The sequence below is a fragment of the Hemibagrus wyckioides genome, linkage group LG10 (genome assembly GCF_019097595.1).
Source record: "Hemibagrus wyckioides isolate EC202008001 linkage group LG10, SWU_Hwy_1.0, whole genome shotgun sequence".
NCBI classification, from domain to species: domain Eukaryota; kingdom Metazoa; phylum Chordata; class Actinopteri; order Siluriformes; family Bagridae; genus Hemibagrus; species Hemibagrus wyckioides.
This window is the reverse complement of record NC_080719.1, coordinates 8,535,198-8,551,663: the sequence shown is the minus strand read 5'-3', so window position 1 is coordinate 8,551,663 and position 16,466 is coordinate 8,535,198. Positions and strand designations below refer to the sequence as shown.

At 40.5% G+C, this 16,466-nt stretch overlaps 1 protein-coding gene across 2 annotated transcripts in view; it reads left to right on the top strand.

Moving 5' to 3' along the window:
• ntrk3b (neurotrophic tyrosine kinase, receptor, type 3b) overlaps positions 1 to 16,466 on the top strand; it is a 138,715-nt gene that overhangs the window by 69,156 nt on the left and 53,093 nt on the right. For both annotated transcript variants that reach the window (XM_058400188.1, XM_058400189.1), the window contains exons 8-11: positions 11,065 to 11,370; positions 11,514 to 11,528; positions 12,418 to 12,470; positions 12,629 to 12,731. In XM_058400188.1, coding sequence (XP_058256171.1) covers positions 11,065 to 11,370; positions 11,514 to 11,528; positions 12,418 to 12,470; positions 12,629 to 12,731 — 477 coding nt within the window. The remainder of the gene's footprint in view (positions 1 to 11,064; positions 11,371 to 11,513; positions 11,529 to 12,417; positions 12,471 to 12,628; positions 12,732 to 16,466) is intronic.

Genomic DNA, 16,466 nt, shown 5'->3' with positions numbered 1-16,466 from the left:
GTCAGTTGAGGTTGTTGGTGATGTACAAAGAGTCTGTGCTGTGTAAAGAGTCAGTTGAGGTTGTTGGTGATGTACAAAGACTCTGTGCTGTGTAAAGAGTCAGTTGAGGTTGTGGGTTCTGTACAAAGAGTCTGTGCTGTATAAAGAGTCAGTTGAGGTTGTGGGTTCTGTACAAAGAGTCTGTGCTGTGTAAAGAGTCAGTTGACGTTGTGGATTCTGTACAAAGAGTCTGTGCTGTATAAAGAGTCAGTTGAGGTTGTGGATTCTGTACAAAGAGTCTGTGCTGTATAAAGAGTCAGTTGACGTTGTGGATTCTGTACAAAGAGTCTGTGCTGTATAAAGAGTCAGTTGAGGTTGTGGGTTCTGTACAAAGAGTCTGTGCTGTGTAAAGAGTCAGTTGAGGTTGTGGATTCTGTACAAAGAGTCTGTGCTGTATAGAGAGTCAGTTGTGGTTGTGGGTTCTGTACAAAGAGTCTGTGCTGTATAAAGAGTCAGTTGAGGTTGTGGATTCTGTACAAAGACTCTGTGCTGTATAGAGAGTCAGTTGTGGTTGTGGATTCTGTACAAAGAGTCTGTGCTGTATAAAGAGTCAGTTGTGGTTGTTGGTGATGTACAAAGAGTCTGTGCTGTATAAAGAGTCAGTTGTGGTTGTTGGTGATGTACAAAGAGTCTGTGCTGTATAAAGAGTCAGTTGAGGTTGTGGATTCTGTACAAAGAGTCTGTGCTGTATAGAGAGTCAGTTGTGGTTGTGGGTTCTGTACAAAGAGTCTGTGCTGTATAAAGAGTCAGTTGTGGTTGTTGGTGATGTACAAAGAGTCTATGCTGAATAAAGAGTCAGTTGAGGTTGTGGGTTTTGAATAAAGAGTCTGTGCTGTATAAAGAGTCAGTTGAGGTTGTGGATTCTGTACAAAGAGTCTGTGCTGTATAAAGAGTCAGTTGAGGTTGTTGGTGATGTACAAAGAGTCTGTGCTGTATAAAGAGTCAGTTGAGGTTGTGGATTCTGTACAAAGAGTCTGTGCTGTATAAAGAGTCAGTTGAGGTTGTGGATTCTGTACAAGAGTCTGTGCTGTATAAAGAGTCAGTTGAGGTTGTGGATTCTGTACAAAGAGTCTGTGCTGTATAAAGAGTCAGTTGAGGTTGTGGATTCTGTACAAAGAGTCTGTGCTGTATAAAGAGTCAGTTGAGGTTGTGGATTCTGTACAAAGAGTCTGTGCTGTATAAAGAGTCAGTTGAGGTTGTGGGTTCTGTATAAAGACTCTGTGCTGTATAAAGAGTCAGTTGAGGTTGTGGATTCTGTACAAAGAGTCTGTGCTGTATAAAGAGTCAGTTGAGGTTGTGGATTCTGTACAAGAGTCTGTGCTGTATAAAGAGTCAGTTGAGGTTGTGGATTCTGTACAAAGAGTCTGTGCTGTATAAAGAGTCAGTTGAGGTTGTGGATTCTGTACAAAGAGTCTGTGCTGTATAAAGAGTCAGTTGAGGTTGTGGATTCTGTACAAAGAGTCTGTGCTGTATAAAGAGTCAGTTGAGGTTGTGGATTCTGTACAAAGAGTCTGTGCTGTATAAAGAGTCAGTTGAGGTTGTGGGTTCTGTATAAAGAGTCTGTGCTGTATAAAGAGTCAGTTGAGGTTGTGGGTTCTGTATAAAGACTCTGTGCTGTATAAGAGTCAGTTGTGGTTGTGGATTCTGTATAAAGACTCTGTGCTGTATAAAGAGTCAGTTGAGGTTGTGGGTTCTGTATAAAGACTCTGTGCTGTATAAAGAGTCAGTTGAGGTTGTGGGTTCTGTATAAAGACTCTGTGCTGTATAAAGAGTCAGTTGAGGTTGTGGGTTCTGTATAAAGAGTCTGTGCTGTATAAAGAGTCAGTTGAGGTTGTGGGTTCTGCATAAAGACTCTGTGCTGTATAAGAGTCAGTTGTGGTTGTGGATTCTGTATAAAGACTCTGTGCTGTATAAAGAGTCAGTTGAGGTTGTGGGTTCTGTATAAAGACTCTGTGCTGTATAAAGAGTCAGTTGAGGTTGTGGGTTCTGTATAAAGACTCTGTGCTGTATAAAGAGTCAGTTGAGGTTGTGGATTCTGTACAAAGAGTCTGTGCTGTATAAAGAGTCAGTTGAGGTTGTGGATTCTGTACAAAGAGTCTGTGCTGTATAAAGAGTCAGTTGAGGTTGTGGATTCTGTACAAAGAGTCTGTGCTGTATAAAGAGTCAGTTGAGGTTGTGGATTCTGTACAAAGAGTCTGTGCTGTATAAAGAGTCAGTTGAGGTTGTGGATTCTGTACAAAGAGTCTGTGCTGTATAAAGAGTCAGTTGAGGTTGTGGATTCTGTACAAAGAGTCTGTGCTGTATAAAGAGTCAGTTGAGGTTGTGGATTCTGTACAAAGAGTCTGTACTGTATAAAGAGTCAGTTGAGGTTGTGGATTCTGTACAAAGAGTCTGTGCTGTGTAAAGAGTCAGTTGAGGTTGTGGGTTCTGTACAAAGAGTCTGTGCTGTATAAAGAGTCAGTTGTGGTTGTGGGTTCTGTACAAAGAGTCTGTGCTGTATAAAGAGTCAGTTGAGGTTGTGGATTCTGTACAAAGAGTCTGTGCTGTATAGAGAGTCAGTTGTGGTTGTGGGTTCTGTACAAAGAGTCTGTGCTGTATAAAGAGTCAGTTGAGGTTGTGGGTTCTGTACAAAGAGTCTGTGCTGTATAAAGAGTCAGTTGACGTTATGGATTCTGTATAAAGAGTCTGTGCTGTATAAAGAGTCAGTTGTGGTTGTTGGTGATGTACAAAGAGTCTGTGCTGTATAAAGAGTCAGTTGTGGTTGTTGGTGATGTACAAAGAGTCTGTGCTGTATAAAGTGTCAGTTGAGGTTGTGGATTCTGTACAAAGAATCTGTGCTGTATAAAGAGTCAGTTGAGGTTGTGGATTCTGTACAAAGAGTCTGTGCTGTATAAAGTGTCAGTTGACGTTGTGGATTCTGTACAAAGAGTCTGTGCTGTGTAAAGAGTCAGTTGAGGTTGTGGGTTTTGAATAAAGACTCTGTGCTGTATAAAGAGTCAGTTGAGATTGTGGATTCTGTACAAAGAGTCTGTGCTGTATAAAGAGTCAGTTGAGGTTGCTGGTGATGTACAAAGAGTCTGGGGTGTGGAAAGAGTCAGTTGAGGTTGTGGATTCTGTACAAAGAGTCTGTGCTGTATAAAGAGTCAGTTGAGGTTGTGGATTCTGTACAAAGAGTCTGTGCTGTATAAAGAGTCAGTTGAGGTTGTGGATTCTGTACAAAGAGTCTGTGCTGTGTAAAGAGTCAGTTGAGGTTGTGGATTCTGTACAAAGAGTCTGTGCTGTATAAAGAGTCAGTTGAGGTTGTGGATTCTGTACAAAGAGTCTGTGCTGTATAAAGAGTCAGTTGAGGTTGTGGGTTCTGTACAAAGAGTCTGTGCTGTGTAAAGAGTCAGTTGAGGTTGTGGATTCTGTACAAAGAGTCTGTGCTGTATAAAGAGTCAGTTGAGGTTGTGGATTCTGTACAAGAGTCTGTGCTGTATAAAGAGTCAGTTGAGGTTGTGGATTCTGTACAAAGAGTCTGTGCTGTATAAAGAGTCAGTTGAGGTTGTTGGTTCTGTATAAAGACTCTGTGCTGTATAAAGAGTCAGTTGAGGTTGTGGGTTCTGTATAAAGACTCTGTGCTGTATAAGAGTCAGTTGTGGTTGTGGATTCTGTATAAAGACTCTGTGCTGTATAAAGAGTCAGTTGAGGTTGTGGGTTCTGTATAAAGACTCTGTGCTGTATAAAGAGTCAGTTGAGGTTGTGGGTTCTGTATAAAGACTCTGTGCTGTATAGAGAGTCAGTTGTGGTTGTGGGTTCTGTACAAAGAGTCTGTGCTGTATAAAGAGTCAGTTGTGGTTGTTGGTGATGTACAAAGAGTCTGTGCTGTATAAAGAGTCAGTTGAGGTTGTGGATTCTGTACAAAGAGTCTGTGCTGTATAGAGAGTCAGTTGTGGTTGTGGGTTCTGTACAAAGAGTCTGTGCTGTATAAAGAGTCAGTTGTGGTTGTTGGTGATGTACAAAGAGTCTATGCTGAATAAAGAGTCAGTTGAGGTTGTGGATTCTGTACAAAGAGTCTGTGCTGTATAAAGAGTCAGTTGAGGTTGTTGGTGATGTACAAAGAGTCTGTGCTGTATAAAGAGTCAGTTGAGGTTGTGGATTCTGTACAAAGAGTCTGTGCTGTATAAAGAGTCAGTTGAGGTTGTGGATTCTGTACAAGAGTCTGTGCTGTATAAAGAGTCAGTTGAGGTTGTGGATTCTGTACAAAGAGTCTGTGCTGTATAAAGAGTCAGTTGAGGTTGTGGATTCTGTACAAAGAGTCTGTGCTGTATAAAGAGTCAGTTGAGGTTGTGGATTCTGTACAAAGAGTCTGTGCTGTATAAAGAGTCAGTTGAGGTTGTGGATTCTGTACAAAGAGTCTGTGCTGTATAAAGAGTCAGTTGAGGTTGTGGGTTCTGTACAAAGAGTCTGTGCTGTATAAAGAGTCAGTTGAGGTTGTGGGTTCTGTATAAAGACTCTGTGCTGTATAAAGAGTCAGTTGAGGTTGTGGATTCTGTACAAAGAGTCTGTGCTGTATAAAGAGTCAGTTGAGGTTGTGGGTTCTGTATAAAGACTCTGTGCTGTATAAAGAGTCAGTTGAGGTTGTGGGTTCTGTATAAAGAGTCTGTGCTGTATAAAGAGTCAGTTGAGGTTGTGGGTTCTGTATAAAGACTCTGTGCTGTATAAAGAGTCAGTTGAGGTTGTGTGTTCTGTATAAAGACTCTGTGCTGTATAAGAGTCAGTTGTGGTTGTGGATTCTGTATAAAGACTCTGTGCTGTATAAAGAGTCAGTTGAGGTTGTGGGTTCTGTATAAAGACTCTGTGCTGTATAAAGAGTCAGTTGAGGTTGTGGGTTCTGTATAAAGACTCTGTGCTGTATAAAGAGTCAGTTGAGGTTGTGGGTTCTGTATAAAGACTCTGTGCTGTATAAAGAGTCAGTTGAGGTTGTGGGTTCTGTATAAAGAGTCTGTGCTGTATAAAGAGTCAGTTGAGGTTGTGGGTTCTGTATAAAGACTCTGTGCTGTATAAGAGTCAGTTGTGGTTGTGGATTCTGTATAAAGACTCTGTGCTGTATAAAGAGTCAGTTGACGTTGTGGATTCTGTACAAAGAGTCTGTGCTGTATAAAGAGTCAGTTGAGGTTGTGGATTCTGTACAAAGAGTCTGTGCTGTATAAAGAGTCAGTTGAGGTTGTGGATTCTGTACAAAGAGTCTGTGCTGTATAAAGAGTCAGTTGAGGTTGTGGATTCTGTACAAAGAGTCTGTGCTGTATAGAGAGTCAGTTGAGGTTGTGGGTTCTGTATAAAGACTCTGTGCTGTATAAAGAGTCAGTTGACGTTGTGGATTCTGTACAAAGAGTCTGTGCTGTATAAAGAGTCAGTTGAGGTTGTGGATTCTGTACAAAGAGTCTGTGCTGTATAAAGAGTCAGTTGAGGTTGTGGATTCTGTACAAAGAGTCTGTGCTGTATAAAGAGTCAGTTGAGGTTGTGGATTCTGTACAAAGAGTCTGTGCTGTGTAAAGAGTCAGTTGAGGTTGTGGATTCTGTACAAAGACTCTGTGCTGTATAAAGAGTCAGTTGAGGTTGTGGATTCTGTACAAAGAGTCTGTGCTGTGTAAAGAGTCAGTTGAGGTTGTGGATTCTGTACAAAGACTCTGTGCTGTATAAAGAGTCAGTTGAGGTTGTGGATTCTGTACAAAGAGTCTGTGCTGTGTAAAGAGTCAGTTGAGGTTGTGGATTCTGTACAAAGTGTCTGTGCTGTATAAAGAGTCAGTTGAGGTTGTTGGTGATGTACAAAGAGTCTGTGCTGTATAAAGAGTCAGTTGAGGTTGTGGGTTTTGAATAAAGAGTCTCTGCTGTATAAAGAGTCAGTTGAGGTTGTGGATTCTGTACAAAGAGTCTGTGCTGTATAAAGAGTCAGTTGAGGTTGTTGGTGATGTACAAAGAGTCTGTGCTGTATAAAGAGTCAGTTGAGGTTGTGGGTTTTGAATAAAGAGTCTCTGCTGTGTAAAGAGTCAGTTGAGGTTGTGGATTCTGTACAAAGAGTCTGTGCTGTATAAAGAGTCAGTTGAGGTTGTTGGTGATGTACAAAGAGTCTGTGCTGTATAAAGAGTCAGTTGAGGTTGTGGGTTTTGAATAAAGAGTCTCTGCTGTATAAAGAGTCAGTTGAGGTTGTGGATTCTGTACAAAGAGTCTGTGCTGTATAAAGAGTCAGTTGAGGTTGTGGATTCTGTACAAAGAGTCTGTGCTGTATAAAGAGTCAGTTGAGGTTGTGGATTCTGTACAAAGAGTCTGTGCTGTATAAAGAGTCAGTTGAGGTTGTGGATTCTGTACAAAGAGTCTGTGCTGTATAAAGAGTCAGTTGAGGTTGTGGGTTCTGTATAAAGACTCTGTGCTGTATAAAGAGTCAGTTGAGGTTGTGGGTTCTGTATAAAGACTCTGTGCTGTATAAGAGTCAGTTGTGGTTGTGGATTCTGTATAAAGACTCTGTGCTGTATAGAGAGTCAGTTGAGGTTGTGGGTTCTGTACAAAGAGTCTGTGCTGTGTAAAGAGTCAGTTGAGGTTGTGGATTCTGTACAAAGAGTCTGTGCTGTATAAAGAGTCAGTTGAGGTTGTGGATTCTGTACAAAGAGTCTGTGCTGTATAAAGAGTCAGTTGAGGTTGTTGGTGATGTACAAAGAGTCTGTGCTGTGTAAAGAGTCAGTTGAGGTTGTTGGTGATGTACAAAGACTCTGTGCTGTGTAAAGAGTCAGTTGAGGTTGTGGGTTCTGTACAAAGAGTCTGTGCTGTATAAAGAGTCAGTTGAGGTTGTGGGTTCTGTACAAAGAGTCTGTGCTGTGTAAAGAGTCAGTTGAGGTTGTGGATTCTGTACAAAGAGTCTGTGCTGTATAAAGAGTCAGTTGAGGTTGTGGATTCTGTACAAAGAGTCTGTGCTGTATAAAGAGTCAGTTGAGGTTGTTGGTGATGTACAAAGAGTCTGTGCTGTGTAAAGAGTCAGTTGAGGTTGTTGGTGATGTACAAAGACTCTGTGCTGTGTAAAGAGTCAGTTGAGGTTGTGGGTTCTGTACAAAGAGTCTGTGCTGTGTAAAGAGTCAGTTGACGTTGTGGATTCTGTACAAAGAGTCTGTGCTGTATAAAGAGTCAGTTGAGGTTGTGGGTTCTGTACAAAGAGTCTGTGCTGTGTAAAGAGTCAGTTGAGGTTGTGGATTCTGTACAAAGACTCTGTGCTGTATAGAGAGTCAGTTGTGGTTGTGGGTTCTGTACAAAGAGTCTGTGCTGTATAAAGAGTCAGTTGTGGTTGTTGGTGATGTACAAAGAGTCTGTGCTGTATAAAGAGTCAGTTGAGGTTGTGGATTCTGTACAAAGAGTCTGTGCTGTATAGAGAGTCAGTTGTGGTTGTGGGTTCTGTACAAAGAGTCTGTGCTGTATAAAGAGTCAGTTGTGGTTGTTGGTGATGTACAAAGAGTCTATGCTGAATAAAGAGTCAGTTGAGGTTGTGGATTCTGTACAAAGAGTCTGTGCTGTATAAAGAGTCAGTTGAGGTTGTTGGTGATGTACAAAGAGTCTGTGCTGTATAAAGAGTCAGTTGAGGTTGTGGATTCTGTACAAAGAGTCTGTGCTGTATAAAGAGTCAGTTGAGGTTGTGGATTCTGTACAAGAGTCTGTGCTGTATAAAGAGTCAGTTGAGGTTGTGGATTCTGTACAAAGAGTCTGTGCTGTATAAAGAGTCAGTTGAGGTTGTGGATTCTGTACAAGAGTCTGTGCTGTATAAAGAGTCAGTTGAGGTTGTGGATTCTGTACAAAGAGTCTGTGCTGTATAAAGAGTCAGTTGAGGTTGTGGATTCTGTACAAAGAGTCTGTGCTGTATAAAGAGTCAGTTGAGGTTGTGGATTCTGTACAAAGAGTCTGTGCTGTATAAAGAGTCAGTTGAGGTTGTGGATTCTGTACAAAGAGTCTGTGCTGTATAAAGAGTCAGTTGAGGTTGTGGGTTCTGTATAAAGAGTCTGTGCTGTATAAAGAGTCAGTTGAGGTTGTGGGTTCTGTATAAAGACTCTGTGCTGTATAAAGAGTCAGTTGAGGTTGTGGGTTCTGTATAAAGACTCTGTGCTGTATAAAGAGTCAGTTGAGGTTGTGGATTCTGTACAAAGACTCTGTGCTGTATAAAGAGTCAGTTGACGTTGTGGATTCTGTACAAAGAGTCTGTGCTGTATAAAGAGTCAGTTGAGGTTGTGGATTCTGTACAAAGAGTCTGTGCTGTATAAAGAGTCAGTTGAGGTTGTGGATTCTGTACAAAGAGTCTGTGCTGTATAAAGAGTCAGTTGAGGTTGTGGATTCTGTACAAAGAGTCTGTGCTGTATAGAGAGTCAGTTGAGGTTGTGGGTTCTGTATAAAGACTCTGTGCTGTATAAAGAGTCAGTTGACGTTGTGGATTCTGTACAAAGAGTCTGTGCTGTATAAAGAGTCAGTTGAGGTTGTGGATTCTGTACAAAGAGTCTGTGCTGTATAAAGAGTCAGTTGAGGTTGTGGATTCTGTACAAAGAGTCTGTGCTGTATAAAGAGTCAGTTGAGGTTGTGGATTCTGTACAAAGAGTCTGTGCTGTGTAAAGAGTCAGTTGAGGTTGTGGATTCTGTACAAAGACTCTGTGCTGTATAAAGAGTCAGTTGAGGTTGTGGATTCTGTACAAAGAGTCTGTGCTGTGTAAAGAGTCAGTTGAGGTTGTGGATTCTGTACAAAGACTCTGTGCTGTATAAAGAGTCAGTTGAGGTTGTGGATTCTGTACAAAGAGTCTGTGCTGTGTAAAGAGTCAGTTGAGGTTGTGGATTCTGTACAAAGTGTCTGTGCTGTATAAAGAGTCAGTTGAGGTTGTTGGTGATGTACAAAGAGTCTGTGCTGTATAAAGAGTCAGTTGAGGTTGTGGGTTTTGAATAAAGAGTCTCTGCTGTATAAAGAGTCAGTTGAGGTTGTGGATTCTGTACAAAGAGTCTGTGCTGTATAAAGAGTCAGTTGAGGTTGTTGGTGATGTACAAAGAGTCTGTGCTGTATAAAGAGTCAGTTGAGGTTGTGGGTTTTGAATAAAGAGTCTCTGCTGTGTAAAGAGTCAGTTGAGGTTGTGGATTCTGTACAAAGAGTCTGTGCTGTATAAAGAGTCAGTTGAGGTTGTTGGTGATGTACAAAGAGTCTGTGCTGTATAAAGAGTCAGTTGAGGTTGTGGGTTTTGAATAAAGAGTCTCTGCTGTATAAAGAGTCAGTTGAGGTTGTGGATTCTGTACAAAGAGTCTGTGCTGTATAAAGAGTCAGTTGAGGTTGTGGATTCTGTACAAAGAGTCTGTGCTGTATAAAGAGTCAGTTGAGGTTGTGGATTCTGTACAAAGAGTCTGTGCTGTATAAAGAGTCAGTTGAGGTTGTGGATTCTGTACAAAGAGTCTGTGCTGTATAAAGAGTCAGTTGAGGTTGTGGGTTCTGTATAAAGACTCTGTGCTGTATAAAGAGTCAGTTGAGGTTGTGGGTTCTGTATAAAGACTCTGTGCTGTATAAGAGTCAGTTGTGGTTGTGGATTCTGTATAAAGACTCTGTGCTGTATAGAGAGTCAGTTGAGGTTGTGGGTTCTGTATAAAGACTCTGTGCTGTATAAAGAGTCAGTTGAGGTTGTGGGTTCTGTATAAAGACTCTGTGCTGTATAAAGAGTCAGTTGAGGTTGTGGGTTCTGTATAAAGACTCTGTGCTGTATAAAGAGTCAGTTGAGGTTGTGGGTTCTGTATAAAGACTCTGTGCTGTATAAAGAGTCAGTTGAGGTTGTGGGTTCTGTATAAAGACTCTGTGCTGTATAAGAGTCAGTTGTGGTTGTGGATTCTGTATAAAGACTCTGTGCTGTATAAAGAGTCAGTTGAGGTTGTGGTTTCTGTATAAAGACTCTGTGCTGTATAAAGAATCAGTTGATGTTGTGGGTTCTGTATAAAGACTCTGTGCTGTATAAAGAGTCAGTTGAGGTTGTGGGTTCTGTATAAAGAGTCTGTGCTGTATAAAGAGTCAGTTGAGGTTGTGGGTTCTGTATAAAGACTCTGTGCTGTATAAAGAGTCAGTTGAGGTTGTGGGTTCTGTATAAAGACTCTGTGCTGTATAAAGAGTCAGTTGAGGTTGTGGGTTCTGTATAAAGACTCTGTGCTGTATAAAGAGTCAGTTGAGGTTGTGGGTTCTGTATAAAGACTCTGTGCTGTATAAAGAGTCAGTTGAGGTTGTGGGTTCTGTATAAAGAGTCTGCTGTATAAAGAGTCAGTTGTGGTTGTGGGTTCTGTATAAAGACTCTGTGCTGTATAAAGAGTCAGTTGAGGTTGTGGTTTCTGTATAAAGACTCTGTGCTGTATAAAGAGTCATTTGAGGTTGTGGTTTCTGTATAATGACTCTGTGCTGTATAAAGAGTCAGTTGAGGTTGTGGGTTCTGTATAAAGACTCTGTGCTGTATAAAGAGTCAGTTGAGGTTGTGGGTTCTGTATAAAGACTCTGTGCTGTATAAAGAGTCAGTTGAGGTTGTGGATTCTGTATAAAGAGTCTGTGCTGTATAAAGAGTCAGTTGAGGTTGTGCGTTCTGTATAAAGACTCTGCTGTATAAAGAGTCAGTTGTGGTTGTGGGTTCTGTATAAAGACTCTGTGCTGTATAAAGAGTCAGTTGTGGTTGTGGGTTCTGTATAAAGAGTCTGTGCTGTATAAAGAGTCAGTTGAGGTTGTGGGTTCTGTATAAAGACTGCTGTATAAAGAGTCAGTTGTGGTTGTGGGTTCTGTATAAAGACTCTGTGCTGTATAAAGAGTCAGTTGTGGTTGTGGGTTCTGTACAAAGAGTCTGTGATATAGGAATCAGTATATTGTATTTAGTCATGCAGTTATTTGGTCATATTTTACATATTTTATCTGGAAACACGGTGTAACTTGATCTTCCTAAATTTTAGTTGAATATTTTTGATCGTAAGGAACATCTGTATTTACTCAGTAGTTTTCCTCCTCTCTCTCTCTTACAGTTCCCCCAGTGATTATAAAGTTGGATGAACCTGAACGCAGACACCACACCTGCATCGAGTTCACAGTGAGAGGTTTCCCTCATCCTACACTAAAGTGGTTCCACAAAGGCAGCGAGATCAAGTCCAGGTACATCCACATGGAGGTTGAGGTTTATAAGGACTACCTGGAAGGCTGCCTGACTTTTGAAAACCCTACACACCATGATAATGGGAACTACACACTGGTGGCCAGTAACCCGCTCGGGTCGGTCACCAAAACTGTCTTCGGACATTTCCTTGAGGCACCGCCGTTTCCCGACATGGACGGTAGGCTTTTGATTTTTGAGTCTCATGTGGTACTTTTGACAATGACGGTGGTTAATGATTAATTCTTGAAGAAATCCATAAATATATATTATCTCATTGAGTTTTTTTTTTTTGTCTCTTTCTCTTTTTGTCTGCGGTGAAAGGAATTATCGAGTACGGTGAGTGTTTCTTTGGCACGGAATATTTTCAGAATTGTGTGTCTAAGCAATTTAAGAAGTGAACTTTGCTTGCCCCTTGTGATGCTCTTGAAAGTCGATTTAATCATCAGTATTATGATGTTTCAAACACTAAATGACAGTCATTAACCAGCTATTCAGTGCTCACTCATGTGGTACTGTGGTCTTTCTCTTCTTGATCAGATTTTTTTTTTTTTTTTTTTTTTTAAATTAAGTTACTGGCAACTTAAGTTCCTAAATTTGATCAATGTCCCATTTTCTATTGTCCTACTACAAATGTTGCAAATGAGCAATAAGAAAAGCAATAAAATAGACATAACCTCTGTCCTGTGATCTGTGCACCTATATGCTGATATGTCTTAAATCCATTCACTCTCTGCTTATTAAATGCTGCTTGACACTTGGTGCAGTACAAAATTTGGAAACGGAGAATGAAACTGAACAAATAGTCTAAGCTTAGAGAAGGAAGGCCTGTGCTTCCTGTTAAACCTGCTTTGATATCACTTTAACCCATGGCGCCTATTCCATTATTGGACAATTAATTAGCTTGGAATTACCCTTTGATCTCGAGTGCCGAACTCGCCAGCCTACAAAATGCATTTCTCTCCAGCCAAAATGAACCTGGCTTCAGTTTGCGATTGCATTGTACTTCCTTCTCTTTAATAAATCAGGGACTCATATTCATTTCCACAGCTTCCTGTGAGTGCACTTAGAGTCACATGTGCATAAAATTATTCACCTTAATACCATGACATTTTCCTTGTTCCTTGTTATATAATGACGGTTTAACAAAAGGACACCTGATATCACTTGCACATTGTTTCTTGACACCATTTGAGAGACTGTTTTATTTTGGGGTTTTTTTTACCAGGAGACCCCACGCCTGGAAACGATGTGAACCGGCCGGACGAGGACTCGTTCGGGGTGAGCTACATGTTACATTTGTCTGTTGCATTTATTTACAGTTCAGCGCTGTTAAGTGATCTTTCCTACTCACACCCTGAGCATTTTCTATATTCTGCTCCGTGTTAACGCCATGCTGTTCTTAATTACCCGCTCCGCTGCTCCCTCTGTTCCCGTAGATGTCTATAGCCGTCGGATTGGCTGCTTTTGGCTGCGTGTTTCTCATTGTGATGTTCGTGCTGATCAACAAGTACGGCAGACGCAACAAGTATGGAATGAAAGGTAAGAGAAACTCGGTTGGTTTCATTTGGGAGAAGTCAGCTGCAAGACTTGCTGAATGGTTCATAAGAAAGCTTTTGAGAGCTAGAAAATGTCTGACATATCAGAGGACAAAGGTCATCTTTCATTTTGAATAAAGCCCAGAGATCAAACTTACTAGAGATTTCTCCTCTCGTCTCTATTGGCATTTGGAAGACGCTGCATGTTTTCTTGGGCTACAGGTTGCCAACTCTGCTCCTGGATTACTCACTGTCCTGCACATTCGAGTGTGTTTTAGTCTAATTAAACTTCAGTTGTTGTTGTTGTTGTCCTTTGGCTGTTCAGGGTCGCCACAGAGGATCATCTAATCCGAATATTTTGATTTGGCACAGGCTGTTTATGCCAGATGCCCTTTCTGATGCAACCCTCCTATTTTACCCTGGCTTGAGACCAAAACTGAGAGCTAACCCCTCAGTGGCTTGGTTAGTCTACTTAATCTTCAGTAAGGTCTATTTATTAGCTGATTAGGTGAATCAGTTGTATTGGGATAGAGTAAATACTGAAATATGTGTAGGACAGAGGATGGGATACTCAAGAGCTGTTACATATCAACCTTGAGTTTGGTTAAGAACAATTATAAAATGCGTATACACAAAAACCTACAGTTTCCTTATTTATCTCTTTTTTTTTTTAAATCTTTGATCTACCTGTATAGAGTTTGTATAACTTGGTATCTGAGTGTGCAGGAAATACTTGATTTCCTGCTAAACATATAAAATCACTGGACTCATTTTAGCAAGTATTTGAGGTAGAATATTATAAGTAATAACAATAAAAATAGATAATAACACTGATAACACCAAACTTAACCATACATGTAGATTACAAGGCTTAGTGTCAACATGTCATTTGTAAATATGCAGCAGAATACAAAGATGTGGATCTTTTTCATATCATTATGCTATATTTGGAAATAATAGGTACATTAGATGCATAAAAGAGGCCTGGAAGCAAACCTTTTTGACATATGAACCAAGTCTTTGGATATTATTATACATTAATAATTATAAAGTTAATATAAGGTTATTCATTGTAAATATATACTAAACATAACAGATGTAATTTTATTTATTCTAGTAGTCTATAATCATTTAGCATTATTTGTACAATATAGATTTAACTATTTGATCAGGATGACTTACTCCTATTTATAAATAAAACTTCAGTTACGTCTGATCTATTCAGGGTCTAAAAAGAATAAAAACCTAATGATAAATAAAGTTCACATAATTGCCTGCAAGTGAGACTGGATTTTATTTGCTAGCTGATTACAGTTAAGCGCTATTAAGGAGTACACTTCCTTAACTGTCTTTTTATTTAAGGCTTCTGCGATATTATTAGTTTTTTCTACTGTCCATTTTCTTACTTCTTTCTTAGATCTTGGATTATTCTTATGTCACATTTACACATACAGCGATTCACACACCGTACCACAATGTTGCCTATATGCGTTTCTACCACTGGTTGCCATAGTGATACGGTTTCTCAGTGGGTGGTGCAACAACATTACAACTCAGTTTTCTTGCTGCTAAAATGAAACAACGGTGTTTGTATGTATGCATGATATCATACAAGATGAGAGAGAAGCAGCGTGTGCTTTTTTGTCACAGATCACGTGCGCTCTACTGTCTTCACTCCCATTGGTAGCTGCTGCACCAAGTCACTCCATATTTGCATAAAGTTAAACTTTTCTCAAGGCTGGAAACACCCACTTTTATAAACCAGCAGTTGATGTCGGTTATGTCGCCGGAAGTCGCCAGCTCTCTCTGAAAATGAACAGTCTCTGGTCGCTTTGTTGCCGTGTTTCGCTGAATCCGTGAACGGAGGATAACTAACTCAACATCTGCATAAATTAGGGCGTTTAATCATGTCCAGGAAATGGATAGGAGGGTAAATTGAGACGTGTCGTATGCATATGACATAGAAGTGAATGGACTAGTGGGTGGAAGCTTGCTTCTAATTTGCATTCAAATCAGCAGATCCCCCTTTTTTTCAGGCTTAAAAGATAGTCTTTTGTTTTTGAAGGGGAGAGACTATATGCAAATAGTTTATTGAGCCAGACTGTGGCTAGAGAGTCTGTTCATTTCTGTCACTAAATTTGGCCAAGAACCACCTATATTTACAGAAAGGAGGCCATTTGGCACACACTACAAATGAGCAACCACTGAACTTCTCCCTGAGCCCACTGGCAAACACATCTTGTTCACCCACAAGTGCTTCAAGTGAAACTTTGGAATAGCTTTTAAAGACAAGATACAGGGTGACTGTATCTTGTTCTGAAAAGCTCGCAGGGCTGCAAGTGTTCAGAACTTATTTTCTCATCACAAACAAGTGCACACAAGTGCATATAAACAGAAGTGTGTGCAGGCAGCCAATCAGATTAAAACTTTCGAGATTCTGAAGCTTATAGCCAGATAAGTGCATAGTGGGTATTCGCCGGCTGAGGCTGAGCTCGAGACTAAAATGTAATCAAAAAAATGGATGTCCCAAGAGTGCTACCCAATAAAACTAGCAACCTCAGAGGTGTGAATCGTATGAAGATAATCTAAAAAAAAAATCAAGTCAAGCACCTGCTCTGAAGACAGAGAACAGTCTATCTATCAATATGGCTTTAAATTGAGTAGCCGAATCTCAATATGAGCTGTGGAGCTTGAGGTCATTTACTGCAATCGTTCGTGTCTGGGGACAGTTCAATGTCACCTGTATATCTGCTCAGCACTGATAATATTAAATGCTTATTAAATCAGGGGAAAAAAACCAGGACAATATGAAAGTGAGCAAAGTTGCAGTAATTGCTTGGCTTTTCCTGGCAAAACCTTCACCCATCATCTTTTTCTCTCCCTTTACAAAACACTGCATGAAATAAACCTCACTGCTATTTCCCTTAAAAATTTTTTTTTGCACCCATCAGATACCATTGTTTCACAAGTTGTGATGCGCTCCCTTTCAGTCCGCAGAATATGAGCTCCTTCTTTGTGTTTTAAGCGGAACGCCTCATTATACTGCACTTCATCATGATCGACAAGGTTGAAGAGCCATGAAGGAGGCGGTGTTCAGACTGTGACGTTAATATGGAGCCTTTTTCAGCATCCCCTCACTCCAATAATAGACCTACTTGTCCTGTTTTTTCTCCTCACATCAGCTGGAGGTCTTAGGCAGTCATTACCCGAGGCTGTATGAAGCCGATTTGTGCCTGTCGCAGGCGCTCTGGGGCCCTGTTTTTGCCGACTGGTGTTTGATCACAGCCTATTCCTAGGTGCCAAAGCTAATCACAGCATGTACACAGGGTGTGTGGCAGCGTTTCTTTTTTTTTCTTTTTTCTGGTGAGACCCCCAGATTGCAATTAAATTGCTGCAGGGTTGCATGCAGCTTTACATGCGATTGATTTACCTGCCATTCAAACATGGCTGCTGTCTAACGTCTGCCATTTTAATGATTGTGCTGCTGCTTTAATTCTCTTGTGCTGAGTGCCTGGGGGTTTGATTATAATAGCAGCTTGTATGTGAGTCATAAGCCTAGAGAGCAGAAAAGGTGTCCATGCTTGTCAATAACAATCCGATCACTAAGATTATCCTTAGAAGGCTAAGTACAGGAAAATGAGTCTTGTAACAGGGTTTTTTTCATCGTAGCATTTATTTATCTTGCCCCACTTTTCATACTATTTATCTACTATAAAGACACAGAGGTAATTTAATTTAG